This window comes from Equus quagga, chromosome 3, assembly GCF_021613505.1.
Source record: "Equus quagga isolate Etosha38 chromosome 3, UCLA_HA_Equagga_1.0, whole genome shotgun sequence".
Lineage (NCBI taxonomy): Eukaryota > Metazoa > Chordata > Mammalia > Perissodactyla > Equidae > Equus > Equus quagga.
The window spans coordinates 36,991,498-37,011,846 of NC_060269.1; the positions used below are offsets into that span (position 1 = coordinate 36,991,498).

The 20,349-nt window shown below is 35.0% G+C and overlaps 1 protein-coding gene across 1 annotated transcript in view; it reads right to left on the reverse strand.

Moving 5' to 3' along the window:
• The window catches only part of IQCM (IQ motif containing M), a 343,964-nt gene that overhangs the window by 56,159 nt on the left and 267,456 nt on the right, over positions 1-20,349 (reverse strand). The window contains exon 12 of the mRNA XM_046657520.1: positions 17,093-17,254. Coding sequence (XP_046513476.1) covers positions 17,093-17,254 — 162 coding nt within the window. The remainder of the gene's footprint in view (positions 1-17,092; positions 17,255-20,349) is intronic.

Here is a 20,349-nt window from a genome sequence, read left to right on the forward strand (position 1 = left end):
ATGAAAATCAAAACTACACTAAGATACCATCTACACTTGTTAAAATGGCTATAACCACTAAGACTAAAAATAACAAATGTTGGAGAGGGTGTGCAGAAAAGGGAACCCTCATACACTGCTGGTGGGAATGCAATCTGGTGCAGCCACTATGGAAAACAGTATAGAGATTTCTCAAAAAACTAAAAGTAGAACTACCATATGACCCAGCTATCCCACTACTGGGTATCTATCTAAACAACTTGAAATCAACAATCCAAAGTAACATATGCATCCCTATGTTCATTGCAGCACTATTCACAATAGCCAAGACATGGAAGCAACCCAAGTGCCCACTGACTGTTGATTGGATAAAGAAGATGTGGTGTATACATATATGGAATACTACTCAGCCAGAAAAAAAGACAAATTCATCCCATTTCTAATAATATGGAAGGACTTAGAGGGAATTATGCTGAGCAGAATAAGCCAGTCTGAGAAAGACAAAGACCAGATGATTTCACTCATATGTGGAATATAAAGAAGTACTTGGACAAAGAAAACAGTTGAGTGGTTACCAGGGGAAGGTGGGGGGGGGGGGGGGGGGCACAGAGGGTAAAGGGGAGCACTTATGTGGTGACAGTCAAGACATAATGTACAACTGAAATCTCACATTGATGTAAACTATTTAAACTCAATAAAAATAATTGAAGGAAAAAAATCTAATTTTGTCCCCCTCAAAGAAAGATTTTACTGATTACCACCACCTAAAATTGCCAATAAAAATATTATGTCTATTTACACTATACAAGGATTACCATCCAAATAATTTTGTATAAGTGTTGGCCTTGCTTTTGAACTATTGTTTGAATCTTTTATTCTGATCTACTTTTTCTACAGGCTATGTGTTTTTTATTTTTTTTATTTTTTTTGAGGATGATTAGCCCTGAGCTAACTACTGCCAGTCCTCCACTTTTTGCTGAGGAAGACTGGCCCTGAGCTAACATCCATGCCCATCTTCCTCTACTTTATACATGGGACGCCTACCACAGCATGGCTTTTGCCAAGTGGTGCCATGTCCGCACCCAGGATCCAAACCGGTAAACCCTGGGCCGCTGAGAAGCGGAACGTGAGAAATTAACTGCTGTGCCACCAGGCAGGTCCCAGGTTACGTGTTTAATACCCTACATTACTTTAAATATTTTGAAACCATGGGCTGATAAGTCAGAATGCCTTGGTTTCATGTCACAACTCTATCACTTTCTAGGTATATGTTTTAGGTATATTGCCCCTCTATGAGTCAGTACATAGATATACATATACATATACAGTACATATATGGTACATGGCCTATTGGGTTTCTATGAGGATAAAGTAAGATTACTTATATAAATTCAGGTAAATCATTTAGCACAAGGCTTAGCACACAGGAAGCATTCACGTGAAGCGTAATTACTTTTAGTTTTGTTTTCTAGTATAGTAACTGGAGCACAGCTGTAGTTCACTAAATAGATGTTGATTTGCTTTGACTTTAAAGAATTCTGATTAACCCCAAACTTAAAGCCAGAAACCAAAATCATAAATATCAGGTTATTCTTAAACAGTATACACTGAAGAACACTCTTGGGTGTGTTATACAGTGTGGAAGAACTGTTTTACTACTAACATATATGGGTTGTAAATTATATAAGCAAATTTTTTAAAAGATAGAAATAGTTCTCTTGACTTCTGCCTATACCTAGGTCAGTGTGTACTGATGTTCTTGCAAATCATTAGGCACAATCATCTACTATAAAATTCCTTTCCCACCCATCTCTTCCATACTTTTCCCTCTTCCGGTTTTAAATTTTACTCTTAAAATCTCTAGAAGGTACCCATTAGACAAGTTGTCAGAATGAAGTTAATATGTACAATCATGGAATGCACAGTGTCTGCTAGTGTCAAAATATCATATGCTTTGCATAGTTTTTAGTTCAGAGGTCCTGGGAGTCCACCTGCACATTGGCTAGAAAGAAGTCTCCTCAATGTTCAGCCTGCTCTCTGATTCTCTTATGTCTCCACCCGGTTCCTGGTACATAGTAACAGTATTCACGTCAGACTATTCATTAAACGAATGAATATATAAATAAGTGAAGTTTTGAACCTTTTCTTTAAATAAGGTGAGATGGAATAATCCATTTTTTGTATAGACATCTGTCAAAAGTCCTCTGAAAAAAGAAGGCAGGCCATACTACCAAAAAATGGACAGTATATAATTGTGATGTGAATGTTTAAAATATATATGTAGCAGTCATGGTCACTGAGCCCTTCCTGTGCATGAATAAAGGAGCACAGTCAAAATTGTTGGAGGACTTCAATTATCTGCAACACGCCACAAAAATCAACTTTTTAAAATAAAATTAAAAGTGTTTTCTACAAGCAGCTGTCAATGTATTTATTAAATAACTCCCGTATCCAGGTGTTTGCAGACCCAACGAAACCTGGGAGCCTCGACATTTTTTTAAAATTCATCATTCACTATTTTCCCACAATATGCAAACAATTAAAAGCTAAATAATCATATTCAATGGTTGATTTTAAGTCTAAAATATCTATATTTCTATAGAAATTTCTATGCTCCAAATTTTAAAGGCTTTAAAGAGGGAGACAACTTTAGTAGTAATGATTTACATACTTGTTTAAACTAATGTTAACCTTAAAGACATTTAAAATGTTCTATGCCCTCCAGGGTAAGCTTATTTAACAGGTTAATTTGTTCTAATATTATATAATGAAAACAGGATTTGGGCAAACTATATTTGAACTGAGATTAACATAATGACACACCTTTAATAGAAAGTCTTATCAACTCCCTACAATTATCAAATGTTCTAATTTAACTGACAGTCAAACAATACAGAGGACAATTATAAAAATTCCAAAGTATTGTGAAAACATTTTTAACTCATTATACTGCAGTCTTGGGGGGAAAAGTCATCATTCTCCCCCAGGGAAACTAAATGATTTCCAGCTTAATCAAAGTTTACATTTAACAAAGATCAGTTTTGTTTTACGTGAGGTTTCATGATGAAGCACTATTTCTTACTATTTAATATGTGTAGTTGGGAAAGGAAAGCAATTGAGCTTAAAATAGTCATGCAAACAAGACTGGAGGTAGCCAAACGACACGGTTAGATCTTTCCCAAGAGGTTGGAACCCAAAGTGCCCACAGGCAAGAAGAGATTTCACTGGGCCGGGCTGCCCCAGACCAGGCCTTTGCCTCCCCTCCACCCCCAAGACGGCAAAAGGGAGAGTGGTTTTTCTTTCAGTTTTTGCTTCAGAAGATATTCAAAGGACAAAACTAGCAGCCAATTTTTAAGCTTGAGGAAAAGAGAAAGAAAAACAGAGACTAGTACAAAGACAGACGTGGTGGTGTTTACTCTGCCCAGAAAAATTACTTTTCATGAAAAGCCAGGATGGTTTGGGGAGCATGTGTGTGGTGATGGGAAGTGGAGGATGTATGGGGCTGATGAGACGCTGAACTTGAATCATTGTCACAGTTATATTTAAGGTCGTGACCTTGAGCAAACCACTTAGCCTCTGTGCCCTCAGATTCTCAGTTCAAATACCTCCTCACTGGCTCCCTGTAAAAATAAAAAGGGAACTGGGCAAAATGATATGCAATGTCCCTTCTAGGTCTTAAATATTCTAGTTAGAAGTAGTTTTACAAAATACTGAAAGAAAACATACCAAAATAATAAAAAGTGGTTATATCAAGGAAAGTAAACTCTCAGTAATATTTCCCTTTTTACAATTTTACAAATTCTCTATAATTCACCTTTATATTAAGTTTACACATAAAAAATCAATGTATAGGACACTATAGTTGATCACTATATAACCAGATAGTGCTCACTCCTTAGAAAACAAGTGTACTATTTTTCCTTTTTTTGAGGAAGATTAGCCCTGAGCTAACTACTGCCAATCCTCCTCTTTTTGCTGAGGAAGACTGGCCCTGAGCTAACATCCATGCCCATCTTCCTCTACTTTATACGTGGGACGCCTACCACAGCATAGCTTTTGCCAAGCGGGGCCATGTCTGCACCCGGGATCTGAACTGGCGAACCCGAGAAGTGGAAGGTGTGAACTTAACCGCTGTGCCACCCGGCCAGACCCCATACTATTTTTAATTACTACTTTAGAAGGACTAGTTTTGTATGCTGTGACTGCTTCAGTTGAGGAGACTTCCTGTGAGGGTGAAATAACTTTAGAGGCATCCTCACTGCTCTCCAAAGATGTCTAGAGTCTACACCACGGTTTACCCTCCTCTCTCTTGCAAAGCCCTGCCTATGTCCTCCTTCTTGAGGCTGCTTAGCAGAGCAACTGAGAACTCAGGATGCGCTTGTTTTACGTCATTCATCACTCTACATCTTCTACTGTAGTCAATCATGTATGCGTATCATGTCCCCGCCCTCAATCGTAAACACTCCAGAGGAAAGCTGTTTTAGTTACTTTTGACCCTCCTCCTTTCCATCACAGGCACTCGATAAAGATTCATAGAGTGACTGACTAATGTTCTTATTTCACCTGGGATTTTTGTCTCTATTATCATTAAATTATATTTTATTTATTAAATTAAAATTTTTAAATAGTAAAGAACTGTGCCATACTATAATACAGCCATATCATATTACAGTAATCTCTGAAGGAATCCAGAGAAAGTAAACAAAGTAATTTTAATATATTAATGATGGAAAAAAGTATTTATCATTAATATGAAAAAATGGCTTAAATGCCACAGTAATATTTCATGTACACATTCATATAACAAATAGTTAATGCATAAATGCCTACTATATGTTAAGAATTTTAGTGTGGGAATAAAAATAATTAAATAGAATGTGTTCTTAAAAGCTTAGAGAACTATCAGAGAAAGAGATATTCCAAATAAATATTATATATTCACATGTCTAAAATGCAGTTTTAAATGCAAAACCATTTAAAAAGTGTTTTGAAAAATAAAATTATAAAATGGCTTCATTCATTTCTCCATTTTTTGAAATGCTACATTTTATTTTGCTATGATAAATATTCTTTTCACTATAGTTTAACACAGCAAAATCAAAATAAATAATATAGATCAAACTTGTCAATGAAGAACAATGTAAAAATAGATAAAATGTTTTTACTTTTAAATGAAAGAATATGGTATACAAATGGAAGTTCAAAATACTATTTGTCAAGTCTCTAATATTTTTTTATTGTCATCAAAGAAATGTATAGTAAAATGTGTAGAAAAATTAGCAAACTCAGCCACACTAAAATAGCTCAATAAAGTCCATTGGGTTCACACAATGCAGAGATTTAAACTATATATTTTTACATCCATTTTATGCAACTATGTGAATGCCATGTCATGCTATTCTGCACTCTTTTTTCATTAAAAATGTATTTTACATATTTTCCCGTAAGTAAATACTCAGTAACATAATTTTAATGGTCATATAGCGTTCTATCTTATTCATGAAGCATAATGTATTTAACCATTGCTCTATTACTGGGAATTTACATTGTTTCAACATGTGCAGTAACTTTAATGCTGTAATTACCTTCATACATAAATCTATAAACATTATTTCTTTAAGAGAAATTATTATACACATTTCACTGAATTGTGAAAGAATAAATTAATCATTATTTAATATTTTTTCGGTAATTCAAAATAAATCACCGCATTTCCTGCAGTATAGAGTAAGGTGGTAAGTTCTTGCTCTAGGTTCAGAATGTCTGAGCTGAAATCTGATGGCACCACCCAATGCCTGCAGGACCTCAGGCAAGTTACTTAGCCTTTCAAGGACACGATATTTCCTCTGTAAAATGAGTTCAATAATAGCATTTATCATATAAATTATGAAGATGAAATGAGAAAATCACATAAAATGTATAATAAAAGTATGAAATGAGCATTAATTTTACCTTTACTATGCCATTTTACCATTATAACAATCTTAGTAAAGTCCAGGAATTGCTTAGTAGATTCCAGGAATTTTCAATTCTATTTACCCCTCACTCAACAAACTCAAACTACAATGGATTTTCAGTTTTGAAATATCAGATATACATATGTGTGTGTGTATATATATATATTTCTTTTATAACTACTACACATAACTTCAAGATATATCCGTCTGTCTGTCTGTATATACGTACACGTATGTATACACACACACACACACATACATAGACAATTTTTCATATATTTAATTTTGGCACAGAGGATCTTACCAGGATGGAACCTCTCTTAGAAGATACTTTGGAACTTTGAGGATGTGGTATTGGTTTTCATAAAGATTGAGAGAAGGTCACACAACTTGTACTTGGTAGGGGCCTAGGATACACTATTTCCTTGAATAAATGGAACAGTTCTGTGCAACAAAGAAATATCCTATATCCTAAACAAATTTGAAATATTCTACTATAACTTTATTTGAGAAAACCCTGTTTATGCTTATCTGAGCATAGAACCCAGCTTCATCTTACACATAAGCAGCGAGCTTTTTTTTAAGCATTATTTTAATATACATCAAGTTTTCCAGGAATATAAGCACAATGCAAAACATGAGACTATACTCTTATTCAGAACTTTACCAAGAGTTGTTCATCATTTTGAAAATTACATCCCCCCAAAGCAATACTTCTCAAAGTACTTGCGCTAACAATACAAAACATCTTTATCAGTCTACACTTGTAGCTGTCACATTTATGGCAGGTCTATGTATTGCTGCAAACATGACTATTTCACTAGGTCTCCCAGTATAGTCATGATGAAGCGTTTACATATTAATCTTATAAATATAATAATAACTACTATAATCTTATATATAATGCATTAATATAAATGAATTAATATTAATATATGTACATATTAATCATTTCATATTTTCAAATGCCACTTTTCCTTTTATTTTTCTAATACATATATACAATATATAAGGTAAATCACAAAATATTAGTCACATAAATTGGGGATTGGGTCTGATAAAGCTGAGAACCACTACTTTAGGAGAAATTTCTCTCAAATAAGAATATGCTTTCTCCAGTGTCTACAGTAAGAGTAAATGGGCATTGAATGAGACTCTCCTGTGAGCTTCAACACATTTCTTTTTTTATATCAATTTGACTAGGTAGAAACTCTTCTTTGCAAACTTTCAAATTATTATATTCTGAAAAGTTGAATTTATTATTTCAAATACTCTTTAACATAGGAGGAGTTACTTTAATCTCTAATTTTACATATTATTTATATATTTAAAACATACATTTATTACACAAAATACTCTAACATATGAGGAGTTACTCTAATCTCTAACTTTATATATATAATATGTAAAACTTCTATAAAATTAGAGATTATATATTTATATATATATAAATTAGAGATCAGAGTAGCTCATGTTAAAAAGTATTTTATGTGATAAATATATTTCTATATATAACATATGTTTTAAGTGTATATATAATATATAAATGTGTGTGTCTGTGTGTATAATGTAGTCATAAATTATATTAATATGAGTAGGGGTATATATTTCCAAAAGCTTATTTTGTTATTCTTGCCATGGTATACTATCTCACCAATTTATCAGGCTTTATAAAACTACTGTCATAAAAAGAGTCTATCACAAGACCCCAAATAGCCAAAGCAATCCTGAGAAAGAACCAAGCTGGAGGCATCAGGCTTCCTGACTTCAAACTATATTACAAAGCCATAATAATCAAAACAGTATGGTATTGGCATAAAAACAGACACATAGATCAATGGAACAGAATATAAGTCCAGAAATAAACCTACACATGTATGGTCAATTAATTTATGCCAAGGAGCCCAGGATATACAAAGGAAAAGGACAGTATCCTCAATAAATGGTGTTGGGAAAAGCGGAGAGCCACATGTAAAAGAATGAAACTGGACCACTCTCTTACCCCATATACAAAAATTAACTCAAAATGGGTTAAAGAGTTGAATGTAAGACCTGAAACCGTAAAACTCCTAGAAGAAAACATAGGCGGTAAGCTCCTCAATATTGGTCTCTGTGATGACTTTTTAGATCTGACACCAGAAGCAAAGCAAAAATAAACGAGTGGAACTACATCACACTAAACAGCTTCTCCACAGCAAAGGAAACCATCAACAAAATTAAAAGATAACCTACTGAATGGGAGAAAATAGTTGCAAATCGTATATCTGATAAAAGGTTAATATCCGAAGTATGTAGAGAATTCCTACAACTCAATAACAAAAAAGCAAACAATTCAATTACAAAATGGGCAGAGGATCTGAAAGGACATTTTTCCAAAGAAGGTGGCCAACAGGTACATGAAAAAGTGCTTAATATCACTAATCATCAGAGAAATGTAAATCAAAACCACAATGAGATATCACCTCACACCTGTTAGCATGGCTATTATCAGAAGTTGGCAAGGATGTGGAGAAAAGGAAAGCCTTATGCACTGTTGGTGGGAGTGTAAATCAGTGCAACCATTATGGAAAACAGCATGGAGATTCCCCCAAAAATTAAAAATAGAATTACCACATGATCCAGCAATTCCACTTCTAGATATTTATCCAAAGAAAACAAAAACACTAACTTGAAAAGATATCTGCACCCTCAAGTTCACTGCAGTATTATTCACAAAAGCCAAGACATAAAAACAGCTTAAGCGTCCTTCAATAGATGAAGGATAAAGAAGATGTGATATAGATACACAATGGAATATTATTGAGTTATAAAAAAGAGGTAAATCTTGCCATTTGTGACAACACGGATGGATCCTGAAGGTATTATGCTAAGTGAAATGAATCTGACAGAGAAAGACAAATACCACATGATCTCACTCATGCGTGGTATCTTAAAAAAAAAAAAAAACAAACCCAGAAGCGAACTTACAGACACAGAGAATAGACTGGTCATTGCTAGAAGCAAGAGGTCGTGGGGGCAGGCAATATGGGTGAAGGTGGTCAAAAGGCACAAACTTCTAGTTATAAAACAAATAAGTAATAAGTCCTGGGGATGTAACTTACAGCATGGTGACTACAGTTAATAGTACTATATTGTATACTCAAAAGCTGCCAAGAGAGTACATCTTAAAAGTTCACATCAAAAGAAAAAAACTTGTAACTATGTATGGTGATGAATGTTAACTAGACTTCTTGTGGTGATCATTTAGCGATATACACAAATATCGAATCATTACGTTGTATACTTGAAAAAAACATGATGTTATACATAGATTATATCTTAGTTAAAAAAAAGGAGTCCAGTGCTAAGTGTGCCGGAGTCTTTTCTTTTTTTTTTAAATAATGTCTTAAAACAAAGTTAGCTCCCCCGTCTGGACTTTCTCATGCTCTTCTCTTCCCCTACAACATTTTCTTCTATTCTCTACTTAGTAACTCAAATCTACTCTTCAAGAACAAACATATATCATCATGCTTATAAAATCATCTCTACTACTGCCAGATGTAGTCATCCTCTTTTCCTAGGCTCACAATTATAGTTCATTGCTTTTATTATATCAATTAGCACATAATCTCTGTTTTCTTTTACTTTTGTGTGCCTACTTATTGAGAATAACATTTCCCCCACACTCTCAGGAAAGCCTAACAGCTCCACAGCTATGGTAACAAGTTAAGACTAGACTTCTTTTTAAACTTTGTTAACCAATCATTATAGTTCTCTAGCTATGGTGACAAGTAACCCCTAGAACCAGTTTTAAACCTGTTTTATAATCAGGTGACAACTCACCTCAGTAAACACACTTCTGAAATCCAACCAGTCAATGAGAGATCCTACTTTTAAAAGTTAACCAGTGAAGGAAAGTCTCACTCTAGTAACATACTTTTGAAGGCCAATCAGCAACTCAGTCTTTCCTGAGGAACCATGCTCTGGTTGAAATGGCCTATGTCATTTCAGCCCCACTGCTAAAAGTCACTAATCACTGACCTGCCCACTGTGTAAGAAATTACCCCCAAACTAGAAGCCTAAAACAACAAACTTTAGTCTCACGTATTTTCTGAGAGATAGCAATCTGGAGTGGATTTACTGGGCAGGTCAGGCCAGGCTCATAAGGCTGCAGTCAAGCTGTCACCGGAGCTAACAGTCATCTGAAGGACTGATGGGGAGGAGGCTCCGCTTTCATGTTGCATTACTCACAGAGACCTCAGTTCTTCATTGACTGTAGGCAGATGCCCTCAGTTCACCAGCATACAGACCTCTCAACAGGGCTGCTGGAGTGTCTTCATGATATGACGGCTAGCTTTCCTCAGAGCATCTTATTCAAGAGAGAGTAAGGCAGAAGCCACAAAATCTTTCATGACTTAGCCTCAGAGGTGGCATAACCACCACTCCTGCTGTTTCTCTTGGTAACAAAGATCAACCCTGTTACAATGTTTGTATTTGCAAAAGAGGATGAGTATCAAGAGACACAGATCATTGGGGCTATCCTAGGGGGTGGCTACCACTTCCCACAAACCCTATATAATAACAGTCTGCTTTGCTCAGAGAGAATGTTTAACCAGCATAACGCTCTCTAACTTAGATGGACAACAAATTCAGCTTTACATTTTTATTTCAGGCGTTGAGTGTTGCTGTCATCCTATGTCATTTAGAGATGTTCTTCCAAGACATTTTTTTGGAGATACTCATTTGGTAGCATTCTATTTGACCCATGGACCAATAGGAGTGCTCAGTGGGGCTGAATGAGCCAAAATTCTGATGGTGCTTTGGATATGCTATAATGTGAACACATCTAGGGTAAAGATTAGGCTTTAGTTATTTCTCAGTCTTTATTGACAAGCATATAGTAGTCACAGGTTTAATGCTTGTTGAATAAATAGATGCAGGAATGAAATAATGAAACATTCTACAATTTTCATATTACAAAGTTAATCAGCATTGAGTGATAAATTTTTATGAATGTGCAACTCACTTTTCCTTTAACTTATAGATCTGATGCCACATCTTAATGTCTTCTTCCTCAAACGCTTCCAACCTGCTTGGTGAAGCTGGGTTGGGGCCGGGGCAGACACAGCCCTGATTTTTTCATTGAAGTTCAGGAAAAAATGGAATCTACACAGAATACACTCATTTCATTAAATGAGGAAGACTAATTCATCATCCTAAAGAATTTTCAACAACTTGACCACAGTTGAAAAACTTTAACCAGATAGAATATAGCATTCATGTTCATCTTCTTCTTGGATGATTTTTATTAGTATACTGACTGTTGAAAGTTTTAACCAAGTAAAACATCTAAAAATAAAACTTTTCCCACAAGAAATTAAACTTATCATAAGAACATATTTCCATCATTTTCCCTTAACAAAGAATATCCAAGAGACATTAAGGAACATAAAAGTGGAGGCTGTTGGCAGTGCACAGTTGGTAAAAAAGGGAAATCAATGAGTATATACCCAAACAAATTTACAAGACCAATTGAATATAAAATATAGTTTTTAGTGACTACATTATTCTCCTCAAGCAAGCACATACTTCACAGGAAAATCACAAATTGAACTAGCCATAATACATTTAAACTTATCCAAATTATAATACACCACTCCCTACACTTAAGCAGATATAAATGATATAAAATATATGGAGCTCTTTTCAGATCAGGATTTATTTGAGTTTTCCATTTTACAATAATTAATCCTACAGAACACCTCAAAGAACCAGTTCAAAACTCAACTTAGTTTTGACAAGAGTAATAAATGTCTATATTTCTAAAAATATTAAGGATAATCAGGACAAGTCAGGACAGAAAATTTAAGATGGCAAAATAAATTACACACATAGCACATTCTTATAAGAAAATATGGCAAGAAAGAGAAGATAAAAACGATGGATAGAAATCCAAGTAAATGCTGAGATGTGCATTTAAAAAGTCTTTAAAAAGTGCAAATGGGCCAGCCTGGTGGCACAGCAGTTAAGTTTGCGCATTCTGCTTCGGCGGCCCAGGGTTCGCTGGTTCAGATCCCCGGTGCGGACCTACGCACTGCTTGTCAAGCCATGCTGTGGCAGGCATCCCACATATAAAGTAGAGGAAAGTGGACACGGATGTTAGCTCAGGGCCAGTCTTCCTCAGCCAAAAAGAGGAGGATTGGTGGCAAATGTTAGCTCAGGGCTAATTTTCCTCAAAAGAAAAGTGCGAAGATATAAGCAGAATATGTAGTAGCTAGGATTATATTCACAATAAATCAGACATATTGGATTATCATATTGTATTCTGAATTCCATCACTTAAAATAAATGAGAAAATCTGGAAAATGTTTAGGAAGAAGTGCCAAAAGACTTTAAGAATTAGAAAGAGGGTTTCTGAGGAATAATATTTTAAACAGCGTATTTTAGAAAAAAGAAAGGTTCTTATTAATCTATGCATAGCTTTTATTTTGTGGATAGTGAACAAATTGCAACAGCAATAAGGGGTATATAAAAAAGAAAGTCTTATGTTGCAAAGTAGAAAATTCTGAGAGAGAAGATCATTAAAAATCAGACTTGACTGTCAAGGACGATAGTGTAATTGTCAGTCTTTAAAGATGGGATTCTCATCTGGCTAATGTACATCGGGTCTTGCCTGAAGGCAGTGGAATAAACTGAATGACATAAAAAGATATCTTGTACTTTGATAATGGATAGCAAAACAGTGATTAGGCCAGGAAATGAGGTTCCAGTATTAATTACGTAACATAAATAACCATATGTTATAAGGGTAAGTAAAATTTATGACATGGAGGGCTGGAAATAATATATGAAAAAGTAGTAGTATAACTAGAGGTCTTTGCTCATTACCTGGGCTCTAAACTAATTAGAAACCTTCCATTAATACAACAATATGATTTCAGTTAAGAATGGACCATTGGTTGGAGAGAGTAATTTAATTTGTATTCCCTAAACGATTTCTTAGAAAGATAATGGCTAACCTACCCCTTTCAATGTATTCCCATTAGAATTCCAGTAGTTCCTTAGTATAATCTACAGCTTCCAGGTTGAAAATCCACCAAAGTCACAAAAACTTAATGAAGGAGAGGATCAAGTTCAGTGTATTTGTGACAGGTCAGCAGATCAGGGGAGCTCAAGGACAGACAACTCAAAAGGAAAGGTAACTGAAGACATGTTAAAAGACTAGCCTTCCAAAACAGCCTTTCTGAAGATAATTTTGACAAGACATATGTTTCTGGAAAAAAAACTAAAGATTTTTCTTTTTATCTCATTGATGTTCTAAGATTATAAAATTATGATTCAGAAGAAATACTTTGTGCATATTAGACAATTCGACATTATGACTTATGCAGCATTCCACTGGCATTCAAGCCACAGTGCTACAGATTATGGGGTATAAAAACATGGATATACTGAATATTTTTAGAGTATGTATGTTCCTAATACCACACAATTTGTTAGCAACTCATGCCATTTACAGAGCATTCAGTAACTCTATTAACTACTCCTCAGTTCTTGCTGATGATATGTCTGTAAATCTACGGAGTGAAATCAATAAACAGGAGTGCCTACATTGTGGAGTATTAAGGTTGGAACACATAATAAATTCCCAGAGCTATCTTCCCTAAAATGTTCCTAGTCGAGGAGTTACTGAATTTCAGAAAGCACTTCTGTAATAGACTAATCTCTTTCAAGGCAAATGTTGCAAACTCTCTTGTCAATCAATTTAATAACAACTGTAATTCAAAAAGATGCAAGGCCCTGGTCACTCACCAAAAAGGGAAGAGATAAGCATAAAACTTTGGAAGATGGAGCCTTCAACTTACAACATAATGCCACTTGCATATTCCCTTTCTATTCATTTTATTGGAATCAAATATTCACAAATGGGTTCTAAACAATAAACACAAATCTTTTAGAATGATATAGGTCACATTCCAGTAATTTTCAAGTGGAAAATTGCAAAGGGAAAATAAATCACAACCAAGATCTTGATGCATTTTATAGAACCTAAAGTCTTCAACTTTCTTTTTCATAATTTTCTTTCCCTTCCTTTCTTCCTCTAGGTTATCTATCAGAACTGAGCACTTAAAGATACCTTTATATGCAATAGCCCAATGAGACTGCATTAAATCTGTGACTTTCTGTAGAGAAGTCCTAATATCCTACTTTTAAACTTAAGAAATCTTTCAAAAGTATTACCAAAATACAAATTTCACTCTCTTCTTTAAATTTCTTTTTCAACTTTATTTTTATAGCTTTATTGACATATGAATGAAAAGCTGCACATATTTAAAGTATACAATTTGACGAATTTTGACATATGTGTACATGCATGGACCTATTACCACAATCAAGATGATAAATATTTCCATCACCCCCAAAATTCCATTTCCACAAAAATCTACTGTGCCTCATTTCCACTCCCCACTCACATTCCAGATAATCACAGATCTGCTTCTGTCATTTGGTTTCGTTTGCATTTTCTAGACTTTTATATACACAAATCACAGTCTTGTACTTTTTTTATCTGGCTTCTTTCACTCATCATAATTCTTTTGAGATTCAGCCATGTTGGTACGTTTATCAATACTGTCAATAGTTTGTTATTTTATACGGCTGAATAGTATTCTGGATGGATATAACACAATTTGTTTACCCTTTCACTTGTAGATGGGCATCTGAGCTGTTTCTAGTTTGTGTCTTTTACAAAAAAAGGAATCTAAGAACATTCACGTACGAGTCTTTGTATGGACATATACTTTCTTTTCTGTAAACATCTAGAAGTGGTATAGATGAGTCGTATAGCAGGTGTACGTATAACATTTTTAAAAAGTGTCACACTATTTTCAAAGTGTTTTTACATTTTACATTTTCACTGGCAGAATATTAATGTTCAACACTTGATGTGGTCAGCCTTTTTGTGTTTTTTTGTTTTGAAGAAGACTAGCCCTGAGCTAACATCTGCCAACCCTCCTCTTTTTGCTGAGGAAGACTGGCCCTGAGTTAACATCCGTGCCCATCTTCCTCTACTTTATACGGGACGCCTGCCATAGCATGGCTTGCACAAGCGGTACCATGTCCACACGCGGGATTTGAACTGGCAAACCCCAGGCCGCCAAAGCAGGACATGCACACTTAACTGCTGCATCACTGGGCTGGCTGCAGCCTTTTTGATTTTAGCCATTATAGAAGGTGTGTAGTGGTATCCCACTGTGATTTAATTTACATTTCCCTAATGACTAATCATGGCGCACATCTTTTTGGATTTGTCTGCATTTGTATAAATTCTTCTCTTTTTATTTTATGTTTACTTTTTAAATTTTATTTATAGTAAAATTACTCTTTTTGGTGTACAGTTCATTTTGACTAATTTTTAGAGTCATATAAATCACTACCATGATCAAGATACAGAACAGTTCCATCACCCTAAGAAGTTCCTCATGCTTCCTCTTTGTAGTCAAACCCTCTCCCAGACCTTAGGCCCTGGCAATCACAAGACTGATCTCAGTCCTTATAGTTTTGCTTTTCCCGGCATGATTTAAATGGAATCCATATATAGCTTTTGAGTTTGGCTTCTTTCACTTAACATGATGCATCTGAAATTCATCCACATTGTGTGTATCTGTAGTTCATTCCTTTTTATTGCTGAGTAGTATTTCACTGCATAGATATAACAAATTTTGTTTATTCATTCACCAGTTGGAGAATATTTGTGTTGTTTCCAGCTTTTGGCAATTATGACTAAAGCTGCTATGTACGTTCATATATAGGTTTTTCTGTAAACAAACACTTTCATTTCTCTTAGATAGTTACTTAGGAGTAGGGTGGCTGCATTTTATGATTAGAGTACATTTAATTTTACAAGATAGTAACAAAATATTTAGAAATTGGTTGTAGCATTTTGCATTTCCACCAGCAATGTATGTGTTTTCCAGTTGCTCCACATCCTTGCCAGACTTGGTATTGTCAGATTTTTAAATTTTATTTTAGTCATTCTAACAGGTGAGTAGCGGTATCTCATTGTGGCTTTAATTTGTATTTCCCTAAGGACGATGATGTTGATTATCTTTTCATGTGCTTATTTGCTATCTGTTTATTTTATTTGTCTATTTGTTTTTGCCAAAATACAAAGCTAATTCATAGAAGAATAGACTTTTCAACAAATAGTGCTAAAATATTTGGATATCAATATGTTAAAAAAAAAAAAGAACTTCAACCTATACCCTGATCCTTGTACAAAGCAACTCAAGATAGTTACACACTAAAATATAAAACTTACAACTATAAAATTTCTAAAGGAAAACCTTCTGACTGGAGGTCTGACCATTATTTCTTGGACATGACAGTAAAAGCATGAATCATAAAAACAGTGCAGTCGTAAATTGGACTTAATCAAAATTTAAAACTTCTGTTCTTCAAAGGATATTATTAAAAGAAAGGAGAAGTCACAGACTTGGAGAAAATACTTGCAAAGCATATATATGTTAAAGGATTTATATCCAGAATATCTAAAGGACTCTCAAAACTTAATTTAAAAAAAATCAATATAAATGGCCAAAAGATTAGAAAAGAAACTTCACCAAAGAAAATATACAAATGAAAAATACATAAAAAGACACGTTCATCATTATCTACAAGAGAAATTCAAATTAAAACCACAATGGAATACCAATACATATCTATTCAAATGGCTAAAATCAGAAAGATAGATTATACCAAGTATTATATAGCTGTGGAGCAAATTCAACTCTCATATCTCTGCTGGCGGGGAATATGAAATGGTATAACCACTTTGGAAAACAGTTTAGTTAAGAGAAATGCAAGCATATGTCTATACACAGTCTTTACAGGAATGTTCATAGCAGCTTTCCTTGTAGTATCCCTTTTTTGAAAACAACCCAAATATCCATCACTGGGTGAATGGATAAACACAGCATGTTTCCACTATTCTCGTGGAGGCACCAAAGTGTAAATAACCACTTTTTAAATTGCAAGCATAATACTTAAGAACTAAAGGGCATATTCTATAGGGCCTATGTATCACCGCACATCATCTAAGTGAAGAATAAGCTATATAAAGTCAAGGGTCATTTCTTTTTTATTATAAAAGGAAATAATAAAGTTCAGCATCTTACCTATATATTTATATCCTTCTTCCCCATTTACTATGGGTCTCAGCCAAGTTGACTTAAGTCGTTTATTACTATGCACGTGGGCACCTTGAGGAGGATAAAGCGTAAATAACATTTCAACTGCCTGGAATTTCTTGATGACTTCAGAATATTTTTCATGGTCTTCTGTAAAAATAATATTAAAAATAGTATTAAAATTTTTTTAATTTTTGATATTCTTACAAAATGTCTAATGCGTTTCTTCTAAGGGATGCAAATTGAAAACTATTTAATAATTTGAATGCTAATGGTTACACTGACAACATGGGTTTTCTTTAGCCAAAGATACTTCACCAAATATCTTACTGTTCAGATAATTACTAGCAAAAGTTAAGGAGTAAGGGCTTTATTAATATAATCTTCAAACACTCTAAGTTTAAAGCTGTATCATTAACAACTATAGAAAAAAAGTAAGATAACCAATAGACAGCACTCATATTATACATACTATAACAGAACCATATTTTTAAATTGTCATTAAACAATGAAATCATTAATCTACAAAATGTTGAGTAACTGTAGAGCTCAATAAACAGGAACTACTGAAAGAATATTTTAAGGCTATGGTCTTTAAGAAACCATCCTAATGTATATACAAATATTTATATATCACTTACTATATGTAAGGAATTGTTCCAAGTGCTTTAAAACAATACACTTAATTTTCATAACACATCTATAAGATATATATATCTTATATATATATACCTTATATATATATATATATATAAGAAATACTATTATTATTTTCATTTTACATGAAGAATTTGAGACCCAGAGAAATTAAATAACTTGCCTAAATCTTGCAGTCTGTAAATGATGTAATTAGGATTTGGGTTATCTAAGGAAGGTCTCATTTGGAAACAAATGCTTGTGAACCAAATATGACCTTCATTAACCAGTAGATGAGAAAACTGGAATTAAAAAATAATTTGAATCATAGAGTGAAAAATCTTTGGTTATGGCCCTTGGGCCTCCAGTTTGTAATTTCAGTTTTTGGTTGATAAGCAAGTGTTCTAAAATTCAGTAAGGCAGTCTCTTGAGCAATTAATTCAGTGATTTTACCTAGAAATAATTCAAAGAAAAGAGAGATACTGATGTGTCTCCATTTATAATCCTGTTACATTTTCTTTCTTTCCTTCCTAATTTCATTCTTTCCCTCCTTCCTTTCTTCCTATTTTCCTTTATTTTGTTAAATATCATATTTTGTGGCATAGTAAGTATAAGGCAGTATGACATAATGACTAAGAAAGCAGATTTGTTGGTGGGCAGTTTGCCAAGTATCAATCTATTGCCTCTCCAAATTCACCCTTCACTGTCCTGCTTGTGAGACTACATTTCTCCCTTGCCATATGGCACAATTTTAAGCATCTTCCATAGAAAGCAACAGAAGAAACTAGAGGATGAGAGGGCTTTTCCTGCTTCTGGCTGCTTCTCTGGGTTGGCTCCTTTGGTGCACCATGGCCAGCAGTGCAGGGCACCTTCTGGGCTGTGTCTCCTAGAACATACACACACAGTGGGAGCTTCCTAGCAAAGTCAGTGGTGCAGTACTTCCCATGAATGAGTTCTCAGTGGATTCAACAGTATGACAGCTCGCTATAGACAGTTTCCCCAGAACCCTAGAAAGTGGCTTCCCTGTAAGTTCCACTGGCATTGTACCTCAATGAACTTCTCTGCCAGAGCTATGCCCTCTCCAAGAAGCTCTATACCACAGAGGGGTGGGGGTGCAGGTAGGAGATCCTCTTTAAAATGCAGTCTTCCCTCAGGTGCTCTGCCTTAGACCTAGGGGTAGAGGCCACTCCCTATAGCTGTTTTTCTCAATTCTTTAGAGTTCTTTTTAGTAGCCAATCATAGTTACTCCAATCCCCATCATAGTTAACAATTCTTTATATTAAACTTTTCCTGCTCAAATTGCTGTGTAGTTTCTATTTCCTAATTGGACTTTGACACAAGCAGGCCCATGCTAGAATTCTTGAACCACCATTAACAGGCTGTGAAATATTAGACAAATCAATTTATTTCCAGGTGATAATGTTGACCTCGTAGGGTTATTGTTAGGATTAAGGGACGTAAAATACATAAAACATTTATAGCACCAAGTCTATAAGTACCAGATGAGTGTGTTATTAGTTTTCTTCCAGTTTTATCCATCCATAATAAAAACTATGAGCGAGTCAGGAAAAAATAATATGTTATTGCATCTTTCAATTATAAACATCTTAGGGACTTTTCCATCTCTATTTAAAAGAGAGCATTCAGGTGACATCAGCAACATGGTGGAATGAGCTGTTCCCTTTGTCTCTCCCCCTTTTGAACTATAACTAAATGGACATTTGCTGATCAATGGAGGAAGTTCACACAGCACAAGAGGATGCCTGAGAGACACACGCAGCTATACATCTGAGGATGGATGGACTGGCACCCCAGGAAATGGCAGAGATAGGTGAGCATACCCTGCGTTCCCCTGGTAGCCCTGTGCACACACAGGAATGCTTTCCAGACTGGCGCAAATGCTCTGAAAGTGGGAACATGCACCAGGGCAATCACAGGAGGAGGCAGTGGTAACCCTTAGCCCACACTCATGATTGCTCTCCCAGTGGGGAGGGGGAGCCCACTGTACCCTTCTGCCACCAAGGAGTGGCCCTAGCTCAGTCCAGCAAGGAAGCCCCACCCACCAAGCACAGTCCACACAAGCTCCTGAACGTACCCCAGGCTGGGACAAGCACCCATAATACTCCCACAGCTTCCAGCAGATGGGGTGGGGCCAGAAACTCTGCTCCTGCTTCCCCCTAGTGGCAACAGGTGGAACCTGAGACCTAAGAATACCACAAATGCCCCAACAAAAGATTAGTTAGTCAAACACCATGAGAAATGGCAACAACAATTCAGACCAGAAGAAAAATAACAATTCTCCAGAAACCAACCCTGAATACACAGAAATTTACAACTTAAATGACAGAGAATTCAAAATAGCTGTCATAAGGAAACTCAAAGATTACAAGAAAACACGGAAAGAAAATTCAAGGAGCTCAGCAATAAAATGAATATCTTCACCAAAGAGACTGAAACTACAAAAAAAAAATCAAACAGAAATTCTGGATATGAAAAACACAATTAATGAAATAAAAAATAATCTAGAATCCTTAAGAAATAGAACTGATGTTATAGAGGAAAGAATTAGTGTTCTAGAGGATAAACTGTAGAAATTCTACAGGTGGACG